Source organism: Mesoplodon bidens, assembly GCF_964165515.1.
Source record: "Mesoplodon bidens genome assembly, chromosome: 10".
In the NCBI taxonomy this organism is placed as follows: Eukaryota; Metazoa; Chordata; class Mammalia; order Artiodactyla; family Ziphiidae; genus Mesoplodon; species Mesoplodon bidens.
This window is the reverse complement of record NC_138172.1, coordinates 7551778-7565179: the sequence shown is the minus strand read 5'-3', so window position 1 is coordinate 7565179 and position 13402 is coordinate 7551778. Positions and strand designations below refer to the sequence as shown.

Here is a 13402-nt window from a genome sequence, read left to right as displayed (position 1 = left end):
GGTGGTGTGGGTCCACAGTCACGCAGCCAGCCCATGGCAACAGCACAAATAGGACCCTGTCTTCCTGGCTCTGGGTCCTGGGTCCCATCCCCCCCTACCCCTCACTTGAGCATAGGCTGGGAAGTGGTGAAAAGCTCACGTTATGGTGCCCCTTGTCCCTGTCTTTAGAGGTCCTACAATGAGGCCCAAGAGGAATGTCTGAAGGGACCTGGGGTGGCCAGTAAGAGGGGCCCCATGGACACCAAGACCCCAGAGTCACATGGGAAGTGCAAATGCCCCAGGATTGCATAGGGCCTTGGTTGTCTCGATGGAGACTTCCTCCTTAGGAACACTCAGAGTGAGTAAGAACTCCCTTACTCAGCCATTAAGCCACCACCCTCTTCAGGGGCCCCTCCCAGCCAGGTGTCAGCAGAGAAGGAGGAGGAGGGGAAGAGGAGGAGAGGAAAAGAGGGAGGGAGTGAGGCCACCACTCCGGTCCAGACTGCTGGCTCCCAGGCCTGGTGTTGGTGGGAGGGACCGGGCGGGGCGGGAACAGCCGGCTGCCTGCCAGGAGCCAAAACGAAAGCACTGTGGCAGGGACTGGATGGGAGTCAGGACTCCTGGGAGAGGGCGTGCGCGAGCGGCCCAGCGCCGGGACCCCGAGACTGGGGAGGGATTCCGGCCTCTCCTACCCGCAGGCACGCAGCTGAGTGGGAGACGAGGTGTGGTGTCAGCCCCCCTTCGGGGGGGGGGCAGGACAGGGCCTCAGGCCTGGGTGCTGCCTGGCACCTGGAAGATGCCTGTGCCCTGGTTCTTTCTGTCCTTGGCACTGGGCCGAAACCCTGCGGTCCTCTCTCTAGAGAGGGTTGTGGGGCCTCAGGACACTGCCCGCTGCTCTCCGGTGAGTCTGGGGCCACAGGAGTGTTGAGGAAGGCTCAGGGCTCGGTCTGCGGCCAATGAGGCCCTAGCCTGGCTCCTGCCGCTGCCGTCACTGTCAGAACTGCCCTGGCTGGTCTGTCGGGTGCTGATGGGGTAAGAGAAGAATGGGGAGGGGGCAAGAGCTGGGCCTGAGCTCTTCTGGGAGGGACTTGGAAAAGGGAGCCCTAGAAAGAGGTAGGCGGGTGGGGGGGCCTCAGGAAAAGATGGTTAGATTTGGACGCATAAACTCTAACTTGTCTTTACCTCCTTCCCAGGGCCTTTCCTGCCACCTCTGGGGTAAGTAGCCCTACTTTTAGAGAGGAAAGATCTTCCCAGGTGGGCAGAAGGGAGGGGAGCTGTTCAGTCCCATGCCCTCACCACCTGCCCTCAGCCCAGGAAGAGCCCAAAGCTCCTTGGCCCTCTGGGGGTGTCAGGTACAACCAGATTCTGGGTCTGAGAAGCTTCAGCTCCCACCCCACCCTTCACACACAGATGGTGACGTGCTCTGCCTGCCTGGGAGCCTCGTGTCTGCCCCAGGCCCCGTGCTGGTGCCCACACGCCTGCAGGCAGAGCTGGTGCTAAGGTGCTACAAGGAGACCGACTGTGACCTCTGTGTGCGTGTGGCCGTCCACTTGGCTGTGCATGGTGAGCCTGTCATCCCATGACTGGGCATGGGTGCATGTGAGTGTGTCTGGAGTGGGCACGAAGACCAGGGAGGGTGTCTGTCAGGAAGCACGGGGCATCCTCAGTATTCTCCTGGAGGACACTGGCCAACGGACCCCCCAGGTCAGACTGGTCTCCCCGCCCACACCCCCGGCCCCAAGCCTGGCCTCTGCTTCCTAGCACTGAGCTTCCTGGAAGGAACCCAAAGCCAGAGCTGGGGCTAGATCTGAGCCTTGCTCTCGGGTCATTCCAGGATACTGGGAAGAGGCTGAAGATGAAGAGAAGTTTGGAATCGCAGAGGACCCAGCGATCGAGGAGCCTAGGAACGGTGAGAAGCCGGCTGGCCCAACTGCCCCTCGCCAGAGCCTTGCCCAGGGCCCCTGAGCCTGACCGACCCCCTGCCCTGTTGCTCACAGCCTCTCTCCAGGCCCACGTCGTGCTCTCCTTCCAGGCCTACCCTACTGCCCGCTGCGTCCTACTGGAGGTGCAAGTGCCTGCTGCCCTCGTGCAGCCTGGTCAGTCTGTGGTATGCGAAATAATAATGAATTTATGAAGTGCTTTCACGTGCATTATCTCTTTAGGTCCTGATTCTGGCAGGGCTCTGAGCAAGTCCTTTCAGTCCTTTATGCCTCAGTTTTCCTGTCTGTAAAGTGGGGAAAAGAACAGCCCTACCTCGGGAGTTCCCTGGTGGTCCAGTGGTTGGAATTCTGCGCTTTCACTGCCGAGGGCCCAGGTTCAATCCTTGGTTGGGGAACTAAGATCCCACAGGCCACCCAGTGTGGCCAAAAAAAAAAGAATAGTCCTACCTCATATAGCTGTTGTGAGAATAAAATGAGTTGATATGTATAAAACACCTGGTATAATACCCAACACGGAAGAGTCTCAGAAAGTTTAATTTTTCCTTTCTTTTGTAATCCTCAAAACTACCCCCATGAACTAGACATTATTGCCTTCATGCTCCAGATAGAGAAGCTGAGGCTTACAGAGGGGAGGTCTGTGGGCTGAATCCACTTTTCCGGATTCCCTGCCATACTGTCCGTGTCTGCCCCACATACACCATGTCTGTCCCCCAGTGGAGCTTCTCCCAGCCTCAGGGGGCTGCTCATGGTTGGGATATGTATCTCCACTTGGGCCAAGTCACTCACACTTTGACTTCCCTCCTGTCCCCAGCCCCCAGTCTATATCGTCTTACCTGGAAGATAATGGGAGATCACCTGCTGGTCCCCCTCACAGGGCACTCATGAGGCCCACTGAGGCACCTGGGAGTGAGAACACCTTCTGTGGGGAGGGCCTCCCACATTTGTGCTGGGGTCTGGGGTCTCTGATCACCTTAGCTTTGGCCCGTGACCTGGAACAGCAGGGATGAGGCAAGGCCTACTAGAGTGGGGGCACTAATCCTGGCTCTGCTGCCACCCCTCCTGAGGGCGTGGGCTGTAGAACTGGAGGCCTTGGAGGACACGTTCATGGCAGAATTGGGGGCCATACAGTATGAACAGTCATTGGTTGGGAATAGGGCGGAGGGTGAGTGGAGCAGACCACGGAGAGGAGCCTCAGTTTTGAGCCCTATACCACCAGCCTTCCACCACCCTCTCCTCACAGGGCTCTGTAGTATTTGACTGCTTCGGGGCTGCCCTGGGGGCTGAGGTGCGAATCTGGTCCTACACTCTGCCCCGGTACCAGAAGGAACTCAATCTCACACAGCAGCTGCCCGGTAAGTGGTCCCACAGCCTGAGGGGCCCCAAGTGCTGGCCCCTTAGTCTGTCTCCCCACCGGCCACTGCCCTTCTGCTTTCACCCCCTTCCTCGTCCCAGCCGCTCTCAGGCACTCTCACTCCCAGCCATCCATAGTCAGTCCCTCATGCCTCCTCTCCCCAGGTGACATTGCTTCCCAGTGCCTGGGGAAGGTGCTTTGGGCACTGGAATAGATATGGGTGGTATTGAGGGGACGGGGAGCCCTTCCCAGGGCTCCCCATGGGTTGGATTGCCCCCGTTCTTTCTTTGCCCCCAACCCCACTAGAGGCTTTTCTGTGATCTCTCCCCAGACTGCAGGGGTCTCGAAGTCCGGGACAACATTCAGAGCTGCTGGGGTAGGAGCTAGGGCCAGCAGGGCTGGGAGGAGGGTGGGGGTGGATCTGGAGTGTGAGGGACCCTTGGAGTGAACTTCAGGTCTGGCTGCCACATCCCAGAGGCTCACAGAGCTCATTTATTCATTCATTCATTTATCACAAAAGAACTGCGGTAGCTCTTACTCAGTGCCAGGCATTTAGAATATAAAGGTGAATCTCTCACTTCTTAGAACAAATATTTATTAGTACCAGGAACATCTAGTGGCCCAAAACATTGTCAAGATTACGGTGCACCCCGCCCCCATATATTAAAATAAAAATAATATTAAATCATAAAATAAGGGCTAAGAAACTCAAGGTTCTGATGATTTTTTTCATGTACTATTTGGACTTTGTTCATTTTTTTGTTTTGTATTTTCTTTTTTATCATGGTATAACATACATACAGAAAAGTGTGTAAAGTGCACCAATTTTAATGTCCAGTTCAATTAATTTTTACATATGTATACATTTGCATAACTACCAGTCACATCGAGATAGAAACACTGGGATGCTTTTGAACTCAAATGATTTCAACTTTATTTTCTATTTGGGTTCTTAAACTTAAGCTTGATGACTCTTTGGTAATTCATTAAAGACTACTCAGCACCAGAGGTTTGAGGATACAGATACACATCATGGATTTCATGTCTTTATTCATTTGGTAGACACTGATTCACTTATTCAGCAGATATTGAGTCATTACCCTGCTCAAGGAATAGCCCTAGGCACTGGAGACAAACCAATTAAAAAAAAAAAAAAACTGACAAAACTGACGTTCTAGCGGGGAGTCAGGGTCAGGGTGGGGGTGATGGAGGACACAATAAACACATGGAGATGTGAAATATGCAATAAGTTAGATGGTTATTAGTGCTGTGGAGAAACTTCAGGGAAGGGGGATAGAGAGGTTGGGTGTTGGAGTGGTCAGTGAGCAAAAGACCTGAAGGAGGTGAGGGAGGAGCCATGGGGTATCTGAGGGAAGAGGGTTCCATGTGAAGGGAATAGCCAGTGCAAAGGGCCTGAGGCAGGAGTGTGTCTAGTGTGTTTAAGTATTAGTAAGGAGGACAATGTGTCTGAAGCAGGTTAATTAAGGACAAGAGTGCTAGGAAATGAGGTTAGAGTGTTCACAGCAGCCATACTGGGGAGGGACTTGCAAGCCACTGTAATGACTCTGCCTTTTACTCTGGGGTGATGTGGGGGCCATCAAAAGGTTCTGAGCAGAGGAGAATGATTTATTTTACAGTGGTTACAGGTACTTCTGGCTGCAGAGGGAGAAGCAAGGAGAAGAGCCCTCTCCAGACCCCATACTGGGGCCTACATGGGTTCAGTCCTGGGCTGTGGCTGAAGTCTGGTCTGACATGGAGACACAGGCTCTGCCCTCCAGGGGCCTCCTAGTCTAAGGGCTTTGAAGGAAACTCCAAAGGGGCAGTGGGTGGGTGTGACCCAGGCTTGGGTGTACAGAAGAGGTGAAGGAAGTCTCTCTCTTTGCCTCCTCCGCAGCCCTAACCTGGCTCAACGTGTCTGCAGATGGCGACGACGTGCGCCTGGTGCTGGATGTGCCTGAGGAGCAGCGCTTTGGCCTCTTCCTGTACTGGAACCAGGTCCCAGGCCCTGCAAAACCCTGGTGGCACAGAAACCTGGTGAGGCGTCCCCCTCCCCAAGTCCATTCCCACTGCAGGCCGATGCTTGTGCTAAAGTTGCAAGTGCATTATCATAGGGCACCTTTGAAAAGGACACAGCCACCCACACCCAAAGCAAGGAACATTGGTGGGGGAACGGCTACCTGCCCGGTGTCCTTAACTTTGGCTTCCAGCCTTCCTCTTCCTCATCTTCTTCAACTTCTCTCCTTCTGCTTGTCCCACAGACTGGGCCGCAGATCATTACCTTGAACCACACAGACCTGGTTCCCTGCCTCTGTATTCAGGTAGGAGCAGAGTCCAGCTGGGTGCCCGGGGACAGGGATTAGGGAACTGGTGAGATGGTTGGCCCTCACCTTCCTGGTCTCCCCACCCTCCACACTCCTCTTTGAGGTGGAAACTATGGCTCCCTAGGGGGACTGGCCCTCCCTTTCCCTTTGCTGCCCTATGTTTTCTGCTTGTACATGCCCTGAATGCTCTTCGTGATCCTCTATCCACAGCACTTCTACTTGTGCTTCATGGCCCCCTTCAGATGTCACCTCCCCCTTGAAGGCTTCCACTACTCCTCCAATTCCCTCTTTGTGCTCACCTGGAGAGTAGGGCGTGCACTGTGAACTCAGACTTATTTGAATCCTGACTTGCCATTTGCTAGCTGTGTGAACTTGGACAAGTCACTTCACCTCTCTGAGCCTGTTTCCTATCAGTAAAATGGGAATAAACAGTACCAGCCTCACAGGGCTGTTATAAGGAAGTGTGCCACTTCCGGCTTATATATGTTATAATAATATATTCTCCCTCTGATTATACATTGAATTGGTCATCAGGTCCCATCTGTTTTACCTCTGACATTAATGTCTCTCATTCCCACTACCTGAAATGCCCTCACTTCTTTTCCATACACCCCAATCCTTCTTTTCCATACACCCCAATCCTTCCAGTCACCTCTTTACCAAAGCTTTTGCCCAACCTCCTGGCCTCTTCTGTCTCCAAATCTTCTTGCATTTCTGTCTTTTCTTTTCTATTTATCATTTATCACTTGTTTTCTTATTTGGGCACCTGTCTCTTCTTACATACCACAAATCCTCAATAAATGAGTGATTGATTTATTAATTTGTATACATGTCTTATCCTTACTACAACTGTGAATTTGTAATTTCCTTGAAGGAAAGGAAATGATATCTATTCAAATTTAGTAATTTCTCCAGAGCCTTGCATAATAACTGGTATGTAGTGGGTGCTAATTAAGTTTGTTAAGTGAATGAATGAGTGAATGAGTGAAACTCTACTGCCTAGCACAGTGATAGGACATATAACAGACACTCATGGAATGTTTGCTGTGATATAATTGTCCTCACTGCCAAGCCCAATGCCTGCTACGTAGTAGGTGCTCTTATACATTTATTTTATAAATTAATATATTATCTCTAGTGCTTAGAACAGGGCTAAGCCAAGAATGGGTGCACTTAAAAAGTCTATTGGGTACTTCCCTGGTGGCACAGTGGTTAAGAATCCACCTGCCAGTGCAGGGGACACGGGTTCGATCTCTGGTCCGGGAAGATCCCACATGCCATGAAGCAACTAAGCCCATGCACCACAACTACTGAGCCTGCGCTCTAGAGCCCGCGAGCCGCAGCTACTGAAGCCTGTGCGCCTAGAGCCCCTGCTTGGCAACAAGAGAACCCACCACAACGAGAAGCCCGTGCACCACAATGAAGAGTTGCCCCCCGCTCGCCTCAACTAGAGAAAGCCCGCACGCAACAATGAAGACCCAACGCAACCAAAAAAAAAAAAAGTCTATTGGAAGAAAAAATGGAGAATAAATGGACGTGTCCTTAACGCTGTGCTGAGAACCTGTGCTAAGTAGGTTCTCACAAAGTGATTGTGGATTTAATTGTTAAAAGTCCCTATGCCTACCATAGTGCTAAGACACATAGTAAGTACTCATTAAAAATTTGTCGAGTGAAGATGTTGCCAGATGTTGGCATAGGGTTTGCTGGAAGAATAAATGTGTGCAATTCTAGGGCCTTGTAAAGGGCAAAAAGACTTGGGCATATGTTGGTGAAATACATCCTCCTTCCTTATCCAGTATCCCAGAGGGATTAGTTCCAGGATCTCTGTGGATACCAAAATCTGCAGATGCTCAAGTCCTTTATATAATATAAAATGGTGTAGTATTTACACATAACCTACTCACATACTCCTGTATACCTGAAATCATTTCTAGATTGTTTATAATACCTAATACAATGTAAATGCTATGTAAACAGTTTCCTGCAGGCAAATCCAAGTTTTGCTTTTTGCAACTTTCTGGAATTTTTTTCCCTGGAATATTTTTGATCCGAGGATGCAGAACAGCGAATACAGAGGGCCAAGGAGTGCTGACTGTATGGGCTGAGTGAATGCATCCCCAGGGCTTAGCAGGGTGCTGGCTGGGTTGAACTGACCTGTGGAGCCCCGTTTCCTTTCTAGGTGTGGCGTCTGGAGCCCGACTCTGTCAGGACCAGCGTCTGCCCCTTTAGGGAGGGTGAGTGGACAGGCTCTGCCAAAGCGGGAGTGGTGCGGGTGGGACCTGCCGGCAGGCAGTAACCAGACCCTCTCCCTGCAGACCCCCGTGCACACCGGAACCTTTGGCGTGCCGCCCGGCTGCAGCTGCTGCCCCCGCGGGCCTGGCGGCTGGATGTGCCGTGCTCAGTACCCGCTGAGGCCACACTGTGCTGGCAGGCACCGGACGGGGGCCCCTGCCAGCCGCTGGTCCCACCGCTGCCCCGAGAGAATGTCACTGTGAACGTAAGCGAAGCGGCAGGAGGTTCCCGTGGTTGGGGAAGGAAGGGGAACCTAGGGGCCCAAAGTCAATGACCCCACTCATTACCCTCTTTCCACAGAAGGCTCTTGAGTTTCCATTGCTGAAAGGCCACCCCAACATCTGTGTCCAGGCAAGAAAGGGGTGCAGGGGGGCCGGGCTTGGGGTCAGGACCTCCGCGGACTCCCAGACAGTCACTGTCTTCTGAATCCACTTTATCCTTGGGTCCCTGGAGCAAAGTGGTTACCAGCTTCCTCTTTAGGAGTTCTACTGTTTACTTTACCAGTGCATGGCGTGGGACCCTGGGCACTTCACCTCTCTGAACATCAGTCTCCTCATCTGTTTAATGGGGATGATAATAGTAACTACTGAATACTTCATAGAGTGGTTATGGAGATTAAACAAGTGCTTCACCTTAGCAATGGGCACAAACTAAATTCTCAATAAGTGTTAACTGCTTTGATTATTGCTATAATTATCCTATTTCTCTTCCTGTAGAAATGGGTTGCTTTATAACTTCAAAGGGTAGTTACAAAAATATTAATTCCAGATTTATTGAGCTATTATGTTTCAGGCACTGTTTTAGGCTCTTGGAATAAATATGTCAGTGAATAAAACCAATAAATGTTCCCACCCTTAAAGAGTTCATGTTGTAATGGAAAAAGGCAGACAACAAGCATAATAAGTAAATTATACAATATGTTAAAATTGTCTATAAATACTATAGGAACAGGTGGGGAAGGATAAAGGAGGGCTGGAATTGCAATTTCAAGAGGGGCAGTCAGATGAAGCCTCTTTGAGAAGGTGTTTAGGTGAGAAGGGAATGTATAAAGTGTTCTGTCAGAACTGAAGAGTTCATTTACAGCCGTAAGCCCTTTTAGCACAGATGACCTCACAAGGCTGAGGCTGAGAAAGATGGAGTGATTCCTAATTACTCAACCTTGAACCCAGATCTGCCTAAGGTCAGGTCCAGAGTCCAGACCCCGCCCCCCAACCTGACAGGCTTCCCCTTGTCTGTCCCTTCTCTTCTGGTTGTTCTGGGCTCAGCTTTTGCTTTTCCTCGTGCCCCTAACCCTGGCCCCTTCTGAGCAGGTGAGCACCTGGGAGAAGCAGGAGCTACAAGAGTGTTTGTGGGCTGGTGAGTGGGACCTGGGGGAGGCTGGGGCAGGGCCACTGCAATAGGGGTGGACCCTGGAAGTGCCAGCTCCAGGGGGTGAAAGTCAGGCATGGGGCAGGGAAGTGGCGGCCCTCAACCAGGTTGGGTCTCACTGAGAGTGGGCTCTCACCCTTTCCAGACTCCCTGGGGCCCCTCAAGGATGACATACTGCTGGTGGAGACACGAGGCCCCCAGGACAATGGATCACTCTGCGCCTTGGAACCCAGTGGCTGCACTCCACTGCTTAGCAGGGCGTCCACGGTGAGGGATGGGGGACCCTCCTTCATGTCCCTTTCCAGCTCCACTTCAAACCTGGCCTCAAATTTTCACTATTCAATTTCCCCTCCTCTGTGCCAGGCCCTGTGCTGGTCTCTGGGAATATAGGGGTAACTCAGACCTGGGCCTTGTTCTCAGTGGCCTCTCAAAAGTCTCCCAGACCCTCCCCCCTACTATTCTGCCCAGCTGTAGCCTGGTGGCCTCCTAGGTGTTGTGCCTCTAGGTGACAGCACCCATCCCTTGGCTTCGCAGAGGGCAGCTCGTCTTGGAGGGCCGTTACTACAAGATGTGCGGTCAGGCCAGTGTCTTCAGGTGAGTAGGTGGCAGGAGGACCCTCCCCGATGCCCAAAGGCAACAGGCCTCAAACCCTGTCTTCAACCTCTTCTACCTCTTCCTGTGCCTAGCAGGAAAACTGTCACTCTTCAGGGGCAGGGGCCTCCTCATTGTCCCTCTAGCATCAACCCACCATCTGTGTGTGCTTATTTTGTGTCCAGCCCCGGGGAAGCTAAGAGTTGAAGAAGCATAGTTCCTGTCCCCAAGTTGCTCATGGCTGGAGAGACCAGCGAAGAGATAACCATTGGGTTAAGACAGCTAATAACCAATGTGCTAAGCTTTGGGTTCCAGGGAGAGATTCAAGGAAGGGTCTTTTCATGTGGGCCCAATCTGGCACCCGTAGGAAGGTACAGTCCAGGAAATAGACACAGCATAAGCAAAGGCAGAGCAGCTTGCGGCTGCTGTGTGTTTGTGTGTGAAATATGCATAGCTGAGGCTGGAAATTTGGGACCAGACTTGATGGGTGTTGAACGCCAAGCTGGGGGCTCTGGATTTGGTTTTGTTTGTGTCTTACAGCTGTGGGACGATGACCTGGGAGCGCTATGGGCCTGCCCCATGGAAAAGTGTGAGTATTACAAGAACTGCCCTTCTTCTCTGTTCCAGGAGCTGGAATCTTGACAGGGACCATTCCTGGGGGGAGCATACACAATGGCCTTAGCCTTTCAATCAGAGGGTCATTCCTTCATTAATTCAAACACCACAAGGGGCGCTTGCAGGGATCCCAGCATCACCAAAGAGACACATTCCCTGTCCCCATGCCAGCCATAGAAGCTAGAAAGACATTAGCTAAACAATTATTTAGGAAGTGTGGGCTATTGAAGCATTCACTATAAAAGTGTCCAAAGCCCTGAATGCATATAATGGGGACCTGACCTAGTTCAGGGGAGAGGTTGGAGGTGAACTCTGAAGGCTGAGCTAGATGAAGGGGGAAGAGATGCATTTTTGTGAAGACTCTGGGGTGCTTTTTTGAGGAACTCCAAGGTAGCCAATGTGGCTGGAGGGTCTTGAGAGGTAGGCCTCTGTCATGAGATTAGGATGCAAGGGTCATGTAGGGCCTTGGGAGCCGATGTAAGCAATTTGGATTTTATGTTAAGAGTAGCAGGAGCTTCCCAAAAGGCTATAATCAAATTTGTATTTTTTTAAAATAAATTTATCTATTAATTAATTAATTTATTTTTGGCTGCATTGGGTCTTTGTTGCTGCTGCGTGCAGGCTTTCTCAGCTGTGGCAAGCGGGGGCTACTCTTCGTTGAGGTGTGTGGGCTTCTTATTGCGGTGGCTTCTCTTGTTGCAGAGCACACGGGCTCTAGGAGCGAGGGCTTCAGTAGTTGTGGCATGCAGGCTCAGCAGTTGTGGCTTGTGGGCTCTAGAGCACAGGCTCAGTACTTGTGGCGCACGGGCTTAGTTGCTTCGCTGCATGTGGGATCTTCCCGGACCAGGGCTCGAACCCGTGTCCCCTGCATTGGCTGGTGGATTCTTAACCACTGTGCCACCAGGGAAGCCCCCAAATTTGTATTTTAAAAAGATCTCTCGGGGGATTTCCCTGGTGGCACAGTGGTTAAGAATCCACCAGCCAATGCAGGGGACACGGGTTCGAGCCCTGGTCCGGGAAGATCCCACATGCAGCGAAGCAACTAAGCCCGTGCGCCACAAGTACTGACCCTGCACAACTACTGAAGCCCACACATGCAGAGCCCATGCTCTGCAACAAGAGAAGCCACCGCAACGAGAAGCCCACACACCGCGATGAAGAGTAGCCCCCTGCACGCCGCAACTAGGGAAAGCCTGCATGCAGCAACAAAGGCCCAACGCAGCCAAAAATAAATAAATACATTTATTAAAAAAAAAAAAAAGATCTCTGGGGCTGCCATGTTGTAATGAATTAGAGGCAAAAAGGAGTCAGGAACACCAGTTAGAAGGCTGTTGCAGTCATCCGAGAGAGTGAGGTCAAGGGTCCAGCAACCCTAGGCTTAGGGGGGCAATAATCTTTTTTTAAAAAACATTTATTGATTGATTGATTGATTGATGTGTTTGGCTGCGCTGGATCTTAGTTGTGGCACGTGGGATCTTCACTGCGGCATGCGGGATCTTTAGTTGCAGAATGTGAACTCTTAGTTGGGCATGTGGGATGTAGTTTCCTGACCAGGGATCCAAGCCAGGCCCCCTGCATTGGGATCACGGTGCCTTAGCCACTGGACCACCAGGGAAGTCCCTTAGGGGTCAATAACCTTAGCTGACATTTGAGCACTTATTGTGCCCAGCACTCTGTTCAGTACTTTATGTGTATTAATATATGTAGTCCTCACAGCAATCCTGTGAAGTAGATACTATTGTTATCCCAATTTTACAGAGGTGAACTGAGGCAGAAGGGGAAGTCACTTATCCAAGGTCACCCAAGTAAATGGATCTATGTTCATACACTGACCCTGTGAGCTGTGGACTTCGGGCAAATCTCTTCATTTCTCTGAGCCTCGTTTTTCTCCTTCGTGAAGCGGGGGTCTCTAACAAGCCTGTCTTCTCCCCTGGGTCTCCTAGACATCCACCGGCGCTGGGCCCTGGTCTGGCTGGCCTGCTTACTCTTGGCCGCTGTGCTTTTCCTTCTCCTCCTCCTCAAAAAGAACCACGTGAAAGGTGAGCGCTTCCCGGCTCCCCATTCCCCAGGGGCAGGACTCGAGTGGACCTGGGAGCTGGCCAGGAGACGGCGGCGGCTGGGCTCACCGGCTGCCTCCGCTCCTCTCCCCTCACAGGGTGGCTGAGGCTCCTGAAGGAGGACGTCCGCGCGGGGGGTGAGTGTGAGCCAGCTCCGGGCGGGGGGCGGCCCCCAGAGGGCCAGGCCTCGGGCCAGCTCACGTCTCCGCTCCGGCTCTGTTCTTTCCAACAGCGGCCGCCAGGGGCCGCGCGGCCCTGCTCCTCTACTCCGCCGACGACGCTGGCTTCGAGCGCCTGGTGGGCGCCCTGGCTTCGGCGCTGTTCCAGCTGCCGCTGCGCGTGGCCGTGGACCTGTGGAGCCGCCGCGAACTGAGTGCGCAGGGGCCCCTGGCCTGGTTCCACGCGCAGCGGCGCCAGACCCTGCAGGAGGGCGGCGTGGTGGTCCTGCTCTTCTCGCCCGGGGCCGTGGCGCTGTGCCGCGAATGGCTGCAGGACGCGACGTCGGCGCCCGGGGCTCACGGCCCGCACGACGCCTTCGCCGCCTCGCTCAGCTGCTTGCTGCCAGACTTCTTGCAAGGTCGGGCGCCCGGCCGCTACGTCGGGGCCTACTTCGACAGACTGCTGTCCCCGGACGCCGTGCCCGCCCTGTTCCGCAGCGTGCCGGTCTTCTCACTGCCCTCACAGCTGCCCGACTTCCTGGGGACCCTGCAGGGCCCCGCAGCCCCCCACCCCTGGCGGCTCGCGGAGAGAGCGGAGCAGGTATCCCGGGCCCTGCAGCCCGCCCTGGACAGCTGCTTCCGGGCCCCGGGGACGGGACGCGGGATGGGGCCTGAGGCAGAGAACAGGACTTGAATAAAGGCAGACGCTATTTTTCTACCCGTGTCTCCC

The 13402-nt window shown here is 53.0% G+C and overlaps 1 protein-coding gene across 6 annotated transcripts; it reads left to right on the top strand.

The window, feature by feature from the left end:
• The first annotated feature begins 527 nt into the window (after positions 1-527).
• On the top strand, positions 528-13390 carry IL17RC (interleukin 17 receptor C). Of its 6 annotated transcripts, none has more exons than XM_081247232.1 (19): positions 528-880; positions 1173-1194; positions 1390-1542; positions 1814-1888; positions 1977-2086; positions 3160-3271; positions 3602-3646; positions 5165-5304; positions 5529-5588; positions 7771-7825; positions 7907-8088; positions 8184-8234; positions 9194-9239; positions 9397-9518; positions 9786-9845; positions 10383-10431; positions 12401-12496; positions 12613-12651; positions 12747-13390. In XM_081247232.1, exons 1-19 carry the CDS (start codon positions 584-586, stop codon positions 13364-13366), a joined length of 2334 nt encoding a protein of 777 aa, XP_081103358.1. In that variant the 5' UTR covers positions 528-583; the 3' UTR covers positions 13367-13390. The 6 variants fall into 6 exon arrangements, with proteins under 6 accessions (XP_081103358.1, XP_081103359.1, XP_081103360.1 ...); XM_081247234.1 differs by having other exon boundaries at positions 539-880; positions 8187-8234; XM_081247233.1 differs by lacking the exon at positions 12613-12651.
• The last annotated feature ends 12 nt before the right edge of the window (positions 13391-13402 follow it).

What these genes read in the sequence shown, in the direction of transcription:
- IL17RC (XM_081247232.1), top strand. Translation starts at nt 584, where the DNA reads ATGGGAGTCAGGACTCCTGGGAGAGGGCGTGCGCGAGCGGCCCAGCGC. An exon ending in ACACTGCCCGCTGCTCTCCG is followed by an intron (nt 881 to 1,172) that starts GTGAGTCTGGGG and finishes CCTCCTTCCCAG; the next exon opens with GGCCTTTCCTGCCACCTCTG. An exon ending in CGTCTGCCCCTTTAGGGAGG is followed by an intron (nt 7,826 to 7,906) that starts GTGAGTGGACAG and finishes CTCTCCCTGCAG; the next exon opens with ACCCCCGTGCACACCGGAAC.